Genomic DNA, 13500 nt, shown 5'->3' with positions numbered 1-13500 from the left:
CAATTTCACCAAAGCCTCTCAAGCTTTTGTTTGAAGTAGAAAAAAACCAATCCAAGTTAATTTGATGCTTGCATTAGATGGATGTAAAATGCTGCATACAAACGTTTCAGTGATTTTTAAGAGTTGTGTCCCTTACCCTAGGTCTACCTCCTTAAGATTGTGGCTATTATCAAGTGATGACTGTATTATATCAATACTTTGTTAAAGTGTTTTATTTCGTTCTGTGTCATTAATTGTTATAGCTCAGATTTTTCTAGTCTTTTAGCCTTTATTCTTTAGTGGTTTTCAAGCTGCCAGTATACTATATTTAGTGGTTTTTAAGCTGCCAGTGTACTATATGAGTGATGAAGTTTTGATATATGTGGTTTTTCTTGCCTATTTATAGTACATTGTATATGTTCATTTTTCTGTTTTTTTTTTTAAACTGTTCTCTTCATTTTTAAAAATCTTTGTACTCTGTAACTTGTCAACATATTCAAATAAATTTGAATTCCACATGAAATAGTACTGAAAAACTTAAGGTATTACCAAATAAAAAGTTTTTCATTTGTGATCACAGTTTGGATTTATGAAATAACATCTGAATATGTTGTACATGCATCTTAAAAATAAACGACAACAAAAATGTTTGTTTGCTTACATATAATAGAAGAAGAGAGGTTTAGACACTTTTTATATATTTTACTGATCTTTTTTTCATTTTTGTTTTTGTTTTATGACAACCACTGCCTCTTATATCATTGTTTAACTCACTTTTGATGACATCATGATCTACTGTATGAATTGTGCATTTTATTTCCACTATATTACTTACTGAATTTCGTTTTGAACAAATGTTTGAAGGTTAAATGTTTTATCATTAGGTGTACAGACATTTATAATGAAGAACCATTAAAGAGATATTGAAATGTGTTCAGTGTTTTCTTGGTTTTGTATGACTGTAAAATATTGTGGCCATATTTGAGTGTGGAATTGTGTACAATTTGGGCTCAGTGATTTTCCTACTGTTTTGAGAAAGGGGTCTGGGGCCCAATTAATTACAGACATGATTTTTTCTACTTTTTAGTGGAATTCAGCTATTTTTAATCCAGATTATACTGTTCCAATTCTTTTTTTACTGTACATTTACTTCAGATTTTGTAAATTTCCGCTTTGTTGATATCATAAAATCACCCCTGAATTGGGAAAAAGAGCATAAAAATTTGACTCTCGGGAATTGAGGACAAGGATTTTTATATAGTAATTCAAAAATAATTTCTGGTTCAAATCCTTCATGAAAACCATTACAGTTGACATTGTATTGATGTCCATGAAGGTGACCTCTGGATGATTGATGTCCATGAGGTGACCTCTGCATGATTGATGTCCATGAAGTGACCTCTGGATGATTGATATCTATGAGGTGACCTCTTGATGATCAATGCCCATGAAGTGACCTCTGGATGATCGATGTCCATGAAGTGACCTCTGGATGATTGATGTCCATGAAGGTGACCTCTGGGTGACCAATTTGTTACTGTAGAGTGAATAGAGGATTTGTGCCTCTCCTTAATCTCTGTTACAATCAAGTACACATCCTAAGACAATATTTTAAGATTTTTCTCCTGAAACTGGAACATACATTTTGAATTTCTCTTTGGGAATGAGATCCCCTTTTCGGCTCAAAATAAGGGTTGGAAAAATCATTTGGGACAGAATGGTTAATTTTTACACTAGCCACCACACCCCAATAGAAAAGTTGTTATACATGTTGAGGTTGTGGTCTCATATTTAAATATTAAGGGATCAAAAGTTTAAATGTGAATTGCATATTTTGTGATTCTATTAACTAGGGTTAACAATCTCTACTGCTGGGAACATAAACAAATTTTCTGTTTATCAAGATAATGTATAAATGAAAAAGGCATAATAATTTGTAAGTTGCAAATTGAATGTGAATAGGCTTAGGTATTTTGTAGTAAAAAATGCTATATGCATCGAATTCAACCTAATTATCAAGTCCTATCACTTTTGGAAAACCATTTGGAGGTCTACTTTGACAAAACTATAAAATACTTGGAAGTTTTTTTTTTTTAAAAAAGCTATTCTTTAATGCCCATAGAAGGATGAAAAACTTCTCTTTTTTTAAATTTAATAAATTAAAAAATAATAGTGATCAGACTCCTTTGTCTTTATAGTATAATTGAAATAATGTTTTTGCAGGAACTGGTCGTATAAATCTCCGTCTCCACAAGTATCCAGTTAAAAATGATATGCCCAGACTGCAAGAAAAAAAAAACAACTATAAAATCCTTCTTAAGAAAAAAGAAAATGTATTAAACATGAAATCTAAAGTTTGTTTTTATGAAGAGACATGTATATTCTTTATATTGATCAATTATATTTTCAATATTCTGAAAGAAGATGAGTGTATAAATTCCAGTTTGAATCCTGTTCTTTTGGTAGGTGCCCTCTTGTTTCATTTAGTACAGATTTCAATAGCAGAGTAAATGTCTCATTAGATTTTTCTATCATTTCAGTCTGAACAACTCACTGGCTGAGTACTTTAGCAAGGATGACTTTCTTCCGTTTTTTAGCAGATTTCCGATATTTCAATAACAGATTTTACTGCTATGATTCATTTTTCACTGTATATTTACTTCCAGTGTCACAAATTTAGCTTTCCTTGTTGACCTCGTAAAATCACCTGTACTTTAAGTTTCTATAAATTCAAAGGCAAACAACTTAAAATTAAGGGTTGATTTTATGAGGTCATCAAACAAAGCAGAAATTGGTATAATCTGAAACAAACAGTAAAAAAAAAAAAAGAATTGCAACAATAAAATCCAGATTTCAATTAGCGGAATTCTGCTGAAATGTGGAAAAAAAATCATCCCTGAAAATTGCAGTAATTGTAACTCTGATTATGAAAGGTTTAATTTAATATCATAGATGTAAAATTTTTCCACCAACTGCAAAAAAATAATTGCATTGTCCATTGAAACGAAAAATTACGATAACAAATGCCAACAAAATTTTCAGTACAGAGACCAGGGGCTTAAATTCTTAAATAACTAAGGGTAAAAACAAGAGTAAAATAAAACAAGAAGGCAGCGGTGTTGCCATATATGTAGCATAAGATTTGAATTTTACTCAACTATCTCTTAGCACAAATTTTATCGAATCCATTGGTATTGCAGTTAACTGTCAAGATAAAAATTATCAATATTATTAATATTTATAGACCCCCAGATCAAGATCTTAAATTAGAAGATTATGCAAATGTTATTGTACTAAGTTACAGTACACAGGAGCTTAAAAGTTCAGTAATTTATCTTTTAATAAGAAATGTTTGTGGATATTGGTGTCCCTACTTGTTAATGTACATATACTTGTATATTAAAATAAAACCAAAAACAATATAATGAGGTATCTATTTAGCACTTGAAGGAATTATCCAAAAAACTGTCTATAGGCTTAACCACAAAATTTGGTTACCAATGAAAAGGAAGTTACCATTGATGTGTATACTGAAAATCTAAAAACCACGAATTCAGGAATCCATGAAATTGTGTTTCTTCCCTAACCCATGAAAATTGGTATCCACAAATTACTTTCACAGTACATCATTATGAATAGACTTACCACGTGGAAATATATCCAAAATGATCATTCCTAAGTTTTACTTCTGTTAAACCACCAACTGGACCATCACCATCAATTGTGCTGGCTGAAATATGAAAAACCAAATTTTTATAGGAATACAGCGGCAGATCCGGGGGGATGAGGGGTTCTGTCCAACTGAACCTCCCTTTGCCTTTTGTCAGAAATTTTGTTAAAATCATGCTTAATTTGGGCAAAAATGAGCAAATAATAGCCAGAAACCTTCCATTTCAAAATCTCTGGATTTACCAATGTGTATATAAGTATTTCAATGATTTTATTTTCTAACTTACACATTAAGTAGTATTTGGAAAATTTACATATACATGTATACAAACAAGGCTTCATACATAGTAAAAAATGAGAAATTGTCCCGTGGCCATTTGCTCATCTTGAACATAAAAAGTTACAGTAGTATAATACAACAAGAAGATGACATGAATTGTCAAAAATTAATATTTTTCTATTCTTCATAAAGTCAAATGAAATTTAAGTTATCAAAATTAGATTCTGCTTTTCAGTACATAGATGACTGAAATTATTAAAGTGCATACTATGAGTTTGTTTCTGCATCATAATGTACATCTATTATTCTAACAATTGTACTAAAATATTCTTCAAGTTTACAGTATGCATTCATACCTTTGTCTGCTTCAATATAAACTGGTTCTGTTCCAAGAAATTCTGAAATTTCCTTAATATCAACTTGATATCTTTCATTGACAGGTTTGGGCTTCACTTTACGTAATATATTAATCTGAAAACATACAATATGCAGCTGCACCATGACATTAACATGCCTGTCCCGAACAAGAAGAAACAAATGCCTTCGGCCAAGTGAGCTAATAAAAACATGAAAGCTTGACAGCTTGCAATATTGTGCAAATGAAAATAATTCAGCAAGATTTTAAAGTTCTATAGGCAGTATCTCTCACAAAAATGATGGACAACCCCTCTTTTCTAACTTATTGTTATTGGAAATGACATCCTTTTGTGTAAATCTTATGACATACATAATTAAATGTAGGTTGGGAGACTGCTTACAATATGGTATGGATGAAAATAACCAATATTTGTTTCAGTTCAAAGGCAATAACTCTTACAGAACTGATCATTATGCCCCTTATTTTTTACTAATTAGTGGTAAAAATCTGTTACTATGAATCTCATATAAATTCATAAAGAAATGTTTTCTTTTCTTTTTAAATTACTGCCATCCAGTGAGGATATTTTTATTACATTCCAAGAAAGTTTACAGTGTTTAAAATTGTTAACTACAAGGAATAGAAGGGGTTTTCCCTTGATAAAATAAATGATCATTACCTAATGTTATGTCTTAAGTAGTTACCTTGACAACTCAGACTTCATAATTATTCAAATCTATGTCCCTAATCCCTAAAGTGTACTACTTTATTCTCTATAATAGATTTTTAAAATATAAAATGTCATTAAAAATGAAGTATTAGAGTGTTTAAAGAAATTGTGGGATTATTGTTTTAAACTCTGGACCAAAATTTTCCTGTGTGGATATATCTGAAGAACAAGTACAGCAAATAACTTGCAGTGGCTTCATTAAATGTCTTATCCACTGACCTTGACATCTGCCTTAACTACCCCAACCTTAAATGTGTTATCCAGTGACCTTTACATCTGCCTTAACTTCTCCATCATTAAATATCTTATCCACTGACTTCTACATCTGCCTTAACTACTCCAAACTTGAAATGTCTTATCCACAGACCTTTACATTCGCCTTAACTACTCCAACATTAAATGTCAGATCCACTGACCTTTATATCTGCCTTAACTACTCCATCATTAAATGTCTTATCCACTGACCTTTACATCTGCCTTAACTACTCCAACATTAAATGTCAAATCCACTGACCTTTACATCTGCCTTAACTACTCCATCATTAAATGTCTTATCCACTGACCTTTACATCTGCCTTAACTACTCCATCATTAAATGTCTTATCCACTGACCTTTACATCTGCCTTAACTACTCCAACATTAAATGTCAGATCCACTGACCTTTACATCTGCCTTAACTACTCCATCATTAAATGTCTTATCCACTGACCTTTACATCTGCCTTAACTACTCCATCATTAAATGTCTTATCCACTGACCTTTACATCTGCCTTAACTACTCCATCATTAAATGTCTTATCCACCGACCTTTACATCTGCCTTAACTACTCCAAACTTAAATGTCTTATCCACTGACCTTTTCATCTGCTTTGACAACTCCAACAAGCTCAACTTCACCCAAAGGCTGCAAATACAGGTTTTGATTAAGAAATAAATCACAGAAACTCTATTTTATCATTGTTTTACCATGAGCTGGTACTTTATGTTGTATTGTTTACCCTGAACAATAGTGAGGGGTAAAATAAAAACATTAAGGCCAGTCTGTGGTAAAACAATGATAAAATGGAGTTTCCGTGATTTATTTCAATTCTAATAGGACTAGTTTTTTTTCATATCCAGTTTTTTAATAGATGCAGCATATGTGTTCCATGAAATGTTTTTTAAAGAGCTTTGAAGCATGTCATATTAGAATCATAATTAAACATGTATTATGTATGGCATATAATAAAATGATTGGCTTAGAGTATTTTCATACATTTTGAAAAATTCAGTACATGAATTCAATTCATTCTAATGGGTCTGTAAGTCTAATTCTGGTTTCATTTTCCTTAAACCAGAATTTCTGATGTAGAACGTATTGAAATCTGAATCCAGTTTGCATTTTATTGTTTACTTTGGGGATCTAGAAACAATGTATTACAATGGAAAATCTTCTATTTTACACTTTTTCTTATTACTTTCATCATGTGGAAATAGATATTTGTCATTTTTATTGGTACTTTTATATGAAAATATGTTTTGCTTTTATATACTGATCTAAGCGTTCTGAAAATGACAAATCTCCATGCATTTGAATGGTTGACTAGGATCCATTCAGTGAAACCACAGAGTCACATGACTAGACTTACAAACCCAACTGGTATAACATGTACATGTAGTTGAAAGAGTAATCAAGGGAACCAAGGTTATAGCGGTAATCAAAAGAATGTAATCCAGGGACAAAGACCAGACATGGAAAACAGACATACACAACAAAGAACATAGAGTAACTAAAATCATACATACAAAGTAACAAAAGCAACTGAGCAACTTGGACTCCACTAAAAACTGGGAGCATGGACCAGGTGCACTGGTAGGGTAAGTGTCCTCTGCTTTTCTAGAAACACCTGCCGAGTTGCTCATAAAAAGTCAAGTCTGGGGTAGACGAAAGAGGAAAGGAAAACTATGACACGTTGAACAAATCAGTTTTCATGGCACAGATGGATACACCATAACGATCCACGAGTTCATGATGACATCCATAAAACTTTTGTAGTGATGACTTCAATCTTGTAGCAATATAACCCTGCTCTAGAAGCCTATTTTTTTAGAATTCTAGCACAATACAAAACGTCTGTGTAGTCTTGGCAAGCTCTGGCATAATGTATAAGTTGTGATATGAACACTCCATACGTAGGTAATTGAGTGGACTGTTTTAAGGAGTCATGTAGTGTCCATTTATAAATTAAACGTGTACAATATTCAAAAGAAGGATTTTTCATTCATAAAGTACACAATTTTTCAATAAATTCAACAAGAACCACTAAACTCCTGTATTATAGACTTGTATAACAATGCAGAAATGTCAAATTTGTATATGTGGTGAAAGACTTTCTGCTTTTTATGTACTCAATGTGTACAGATATAGAGAATTCAGTTCTCAGACAAATTAAACTTGGCACATCATATTCTCCTTTAAGTGCAAAGTTTGCCTTTAATTTTACTTCATTGTAAGAACCAAAAAACTTTTTTCTGGCAAACAGGACAGGTCTTCCTCATTTTAGTAAATACATCATATCAAATGTAACTTTAATATATCAGTTTACCTACCTTAATTTTGTTCTGTTCTGTTTGAAAATATTCTTCTTTTACTTTGCCTGGTATAAAGCCTCTATTGACTAATATATATACACTGTTAAAACATTAAAAACAGAATAGACATTTGTTCTAAAGAACATGTTAAGTCTCCCTAAGAAAATGATAAATCACTCCTTTTTTTCAGTATTTTAAGTCCCATGACCTAAAATGGAAAAAAAAATAGAACAACAGATTCCTTCAAAAACATGAGTTTGCAGGCATTGGCATGCTAGGCATAAACTCAGTTAAACAGGAAGTTTATACCATAGAGCAAACAAAATAACTTACAATATATGGCACATCTATTGGGACTAAACCATTTAATGTTGATGAGTTTGTGTCGATAAATATTTAGTATTTAGTATTTAATGCCACACACCAAATTTGAAATCAATCCGTCCATTGAAAGCCTAGACTTTTGTAATAAAATTTCCCATACATACAATGTAGTTAAATATGACAAAGTCAAGGAAAACAGGAAGTTGACATGCAACAGCACTCACGACTACTTGCAACATTAATTCTATATGAAACTACACATCAAATTGGAAGACAATCCATACATTCAGAGCCAATATATTTGCAATGAAATACAGACAGACAGACAAGGTGATTCCAATATACCACCCAATTGTAGAGAGGGGGTATATAAACTAGAATAAGAGGTACCAAATTGACAACAAGCAAACTTGCAATTGACATATAGAATTTCACAGTTTAATCATTAAATTTAATTACTGAAACTGTACAATATTGTTTAGACTTGAGAGAAACTATTGACAATCTTTGACAATACATTTGCCATCAGCATAATATTATTTGTGTACAACATACATGTACTTAATGGTACATGTATATGTGGCAGAAATATAATCAAAGAGTTCAACAACCTAACTACATTACAAAACTATAAATTTGTGCTATGAAATGTCAATGTATCAAATCAAACAGCAGTATATATATTCCTTGTTCTTAAATGCACAGTTACTGTGTACGTTTCATTTTCAGGGTTTGCATTTTATTGCACCAGGTTTTAGTTTATTGAACTAAATAGAGTAGAAATAAATCTCAAAAAAAAAATATTGGCTGTTCATAAAATAATACAAAAATGTATTTTAATTTGATGAGAATCCTGCCATTTGATTGGTTTGTTGACAAAAATTAACATTGTTTCAATTGTATAAACTAATTTGCTTTTTAGGCTACGCCCAACTTTTACTGAACTACTTTTTGTTTGTCAACATCCGAAACAACATTTTCAGTCACATAGTAATGTTGAACCCAAATTAGGTTATAGCGTATGAACTAATCAGAAATTGAATACATTCATTAAGTGGTAGATCCAATCGGGATTCATTTTCTAATTGTCAATCATCATCAATTAACCTGATCAGCTGATTGCTTATCTTAGATTATTTATCTGTCATAAAATGTACCCTTACCTGTTTAGACAGCAATTAACACCTTTTGTCAGATTTATGACTTCTAATCAAAGAAATGAGATTAAAACATGAATTTTGGGGTTTGAATGGAGTTTTATAGGTTATTTTGACAAAATTGGGTTTATGGACAAATTTGACCTGAAAAATGGTGTAAGTGGGACATATGGTAAAATTGTGAAAGTTGGCAGGCATGAAATTTCAATTTGAGATTATTTATGAAATTGGGTCCAGCTCTTCTAAAAATTTAACCACATACATCGTATTGTATACAGTTACATCTGCATTGAAATGCTATTACAGTACATGTAGTAGCATGGCCATTACTCACAAAAAATTTAATACAGTAGGGGCCTCTTTTTTTATCACTGTGCTTATCTGCCCTAATTTTCTGGCTGGAATGCTAATTAACCATTAAAAAATACTTGATAAAAAGAACATGAAATCCTGCATATCACAAGTAGGAAATGAATAAATCACTGGTACTTACTTTTTATCTGAGAGTTTGAATGGAACTATAAGATGAAATCCAAATTCCCTTTGCATGCGGATATATATATGTCCCTCTCTGCCTTTTCTAGGTTTATCTGGAGCATAAGACCTAGGTCCAATAAACATAGGATGTTCATGGTCAAAAGTCCCCCTGACCTTGACACTTTGATACTTGAAACTGTCAATATCATCCAAACTAAAACAAAAGTAAATGAGATTTCAAAACACTATATCAGCTTAGGGGACGACCGTTAGATTCTTGGGGGAGGCAGATTTTGGAAATAAATAATCTGACTCTGATTATGTAGGAAATAAATAATCTGGCCTCATCATACCAGAAAATAAATAGTCTGACTTCGTAACTTGCTAGAAAATGAATATTCTGATCTTGGCTAGTGAATTGAAAATAACTATTTTCTTTTGCCAAGTTTCATAAAATTTATACACATCCTAAAAACCCTTCTCACACTTTATTTTTTTTATTGTAAGGAACACTACAAGTAACATTAAAAACATCTTAAAGGTTTAGATTTTAGAAAGTTCCCTAAAAAGGCAAATATCTGCATGTATTTCATTGCAACACATTTATGTTCATTTACTGGAGACCACAGAATAAAGATACATTGAAAAAGTCTGGAATCATTAAAAAGTTTTCCTGTTAATATCAAGATATTTTCACAGATTATCCCATTACAACAAAAAATAATAACAGATGCGGTTTTCACTACAACAGTCAATTTGTCTATTACCAATTTTGAACTTAAGGTACACATACAAACCAACACAAGAACTCTTATGGCCACTATCAATGCTGAGGGTTTGGCTAGCCATAAAATCTGGTTTAACAAAACGCTCACTTTGAAATGCCTGTACCTATGAACTAGTGATGAATTTCATTTCTGGTTTATCCTTGATTTTCAAAGTTTATGTAGTACATGTACATGTATTTAATATTTCCAACTGATTTATGATTATAAGTTCAGAAGTTTTGTTATTATCTTGATTAATCTAAAATTTTGCCTGTTATGTACCTTAAAATATATTAACCTGCTTCATATACACAATTGTCATAGAACAGACCTTTTTCTGTAACAAAAGTTCCAAAAGAAGAATTATTACAGAATATATGTTCCTCTCAAAATTTGATTGTAATTTTTGTTCCAAATGGAATAAACCTAATATAACAAATGTTCCTAAAGGAATTTTCACTATAAAATAACTTTTAAGAAAGGTTCCATTGGAACTTCTGTTATAAGGAACATATATACAAACAAATAACCTTTGATAAATTTGAAATGCAAACAGAGTTGTGATTTTCCAAAAAAGGTGTTAAACCAAAGTTTAATTTAAAGGCACTGTTCGGTTACAGCATACAATCGTTTAAATTACTTACTTTTTAGGTAATGAAATTGGTTCTTTTAAAGATTTTTCCATGAAGTCTTTTAGTTCTGCCTTTCTTTTATAATTCTTATACAACTGATCTATTCCGAGATACAATGTTGATACAGGTATCAGCTAAAATTCAAAACACAACATTCATTAAAGACCCCGAAAATCATATTAATGTGCAGATTTTCACCTACAGCATATGAAAAATATAGTTATTTTTTTGTTCTATTTGTAACTTGGTATGTTACACTTCCAGCTGACTACATTTGGTCCAACCTTTCAGTACTTCACTTTTTCTTAACTATGAAAATTTAAGGTAAATTTATTTTGAAATATATTCAAGAAGAAATTGAAAAATTAGTTGTTGATGTCAGAATGACTACTTCTTCATACACCTTTGTATTCTATAATAAAAGAAATATACCTTTAACTGTATAGAAAGGAAAATTTACTGCCATACCTCTAGGCCTATTTCTATTTTTCATTTGTTTTTATGAATACAAATTTGAACTTCATGTATAAAGATATGAGATTTATTTTTGTCCTTATCTACTTGAACTGTCACTTTTTAAGTTCTTTGGCTCACGTTTTTGTTACTGTCTATTTTTTTTCAATGTTTCACATTTTTTTTGCCTAAATAGTTTAATAATACTCTCTTGACTTCGACTACCAGATCCATCTCAGTCATCAATTGAAAAATATTCACAAATATTAATGATTACCAAAAAGAATATTCCACCATCCCTGAATATATTTGTTTTAATATTAGGTTGGGTCCTAGGTTTTTGTAACACTCTGCCAGATGATGTTCTTCCTGCACTCTTTAATCTGAAGCATATGTATGTACATGGCTGCCTAATAATTTTTCGAATCTGAAAATAACAATAAAAGATAGAAACAGAAAGCTTTTGAAATTCATTACTTAAATTGTAACAGAAAACATACCAGTCATAACTAATATGAATAAGGGGTTAATCTTACTGTAAAGTGTGTTATTTAGGGGATTCTGAAGCAAAGAGGTATATGACAAATGTTTCCATTTGTAATTTGGCAGATGTAATATGGTTCACTAAAAACTTAAGTCCTTAGTAAATATTTTGGCATTTTCTGACAGACAGCTGATATATGCCAAAATTAGCACTCAACAAAAATTTCCCACTACACTTACAATAAAAGTACAGCATTCCAATGTCACCTGCTGTGTTGTTTTAATTTCTAAAAGATATGAAGGCATGAGAGTGCTTACAATAACTTGTTGGCCCCTCAGTTATTTCTGACATGTTATTGCTTATTGGAGAATGCAAACCTTTATTTAATCATCTCACGAAAAAAACATAAAGACATGTAAGTGTTTGGGGGCTTACAAGGTCGGCTGATAATATGATAAACAACTTTAAGACATAATTGCAGGGTTTTAAGACTGCTTATTACTAAAAGATTATATCGTACATGTACTTCATACCTTAATATATTAGAAGTGTTAAAAGTTTGTCTTGGACTTTTTAGGGGTCCCTCCTATAAAGTCATATATAGATAAACTACAAGTACCACAAAACTATTAAACCTCCCATGCGAGACCAGACAGGGTAGTTAAAAACCCCCTTGGTTAGTCACAAAACTATCAGTAAAAATGCTTGTAAGCATATGAAAGCAATACTTAGAGGATACATGGTTAGTTAGATATTACATGATTGCAGTTACATGGAAGTTCACTTAAGTATGTTTATATAATTATAATTGCTATACTTTTTATTAAATTTAATTCATAATTCTGCTTTAATTTCGTCAAATCTGAAAATTTTAGATTATGTTGATCCAGTGAAGGGCAGATGGACAGAATGTCCAAACTCATAGACCTGCTTCCGTCTTATTTTAAGCAGCTTATTTCTTGTTAGTATCTTAATTAAAAGACTTGCCAAAATTCTTCCCCAGAAGTTCATATTGTCAGCTCTTCTTTTTCAAGGTAATTAAAGTCACCTTTATTGGGTTACACTATAAACTTTCCTACAATGCCGAACCCGGACCATATAAATTGGTAATTTTAAAATTACATTCACTTTTGATCAAAAGAGAAAAAATATACGGCTTGCTTCAAATACATACTGTTTTTCATCCATGGAAGACATTACAAAAATAAGCACTATCTTTTCTTCATTTGTTTTCACATCAATACTATATTTTTCATCCAACACAAAATGGTAAAATGTATACATTGAAAAGTGGAAATGACTTGATAGCATAAACTATCTATATATTCATATAAACCAGACATAACTATGAAAAGCCTACTTTAGGAAATTTTATACAAATTCTCACATTTAATTGCAACTGAGTAATTTCACTATGTCTATATGAAATTTAACCAAATTCAAAATGTTCATGATAATTTCATATACAAAATATAATTAAATTTCTTCAAAATGAAGAACCCTTACAATAGACCTCTACATAATCCAGACTTTGACCTCCTTTTTTTCACATTCTAAGCAAAGGGAAGTAATTCTCCAACACTACAAACTGTTTTATTGTCTGATAGGAGCAATGGAC

General features: G+C 31.1%; 1 protein-coding gene across 1 annotated transcript; it reads right to left on the bottom strand.

Moving 5' to 3' along the window:
• Window positions 1-2103: 2103 nt before the first annotated feature.
• LOC148611750 (surfeit locus protein 1-like) lies at window positions 2104-12956 on the bottom strand. Its single transcript, XM_088592599.1, has 9 exons — window positions 12870-12956; window positions 11676-11825; window positions 10958-11079; window positions 9563-9760; window positions 7607-7688; window positions 5874-5921; window positions 4285-4399; window positions 3625-3709; window positions 2104-2261 (listed from the first exon to the last, which is right to left on the bottom strand). The coding sequence occupies exons 1-9, from the start codon at window positions 12891-12893 to the stop codon at window positions 2156-2158; spliced, it is 930 nt and encodes a 309-aa protein (XP_088448725.1). The 5' UTR covers window positions 12894-12956; the 3' UTR covers window positions 2104-2155.
• Between the last annotated feature and the right edge of the window lie 544 nt (window positions 12957-13500).

The sequence above is a fragment of the Perna viridis genome, chromosome 7 (genome assembly GCF_037379345.1).
Source record: "Perna viridis isolate PV_CMFRI_1.1 ecotype Kerala chromosome 7, ASM3737934v1, whole genome shotgun sequence".
In the NCBI taxonomy this organism is placed as follows: Eukaryota; Metazoa; Mollusca; class Bivalvia; order Mytilida; family Mytilidae; genus Perna; species Perna viridis.
The sequence above is the reverse complement of the archived record's forward strand: the minus strand, read 5'-3'. Positions and strand labels throughout refer to the sequence as shown.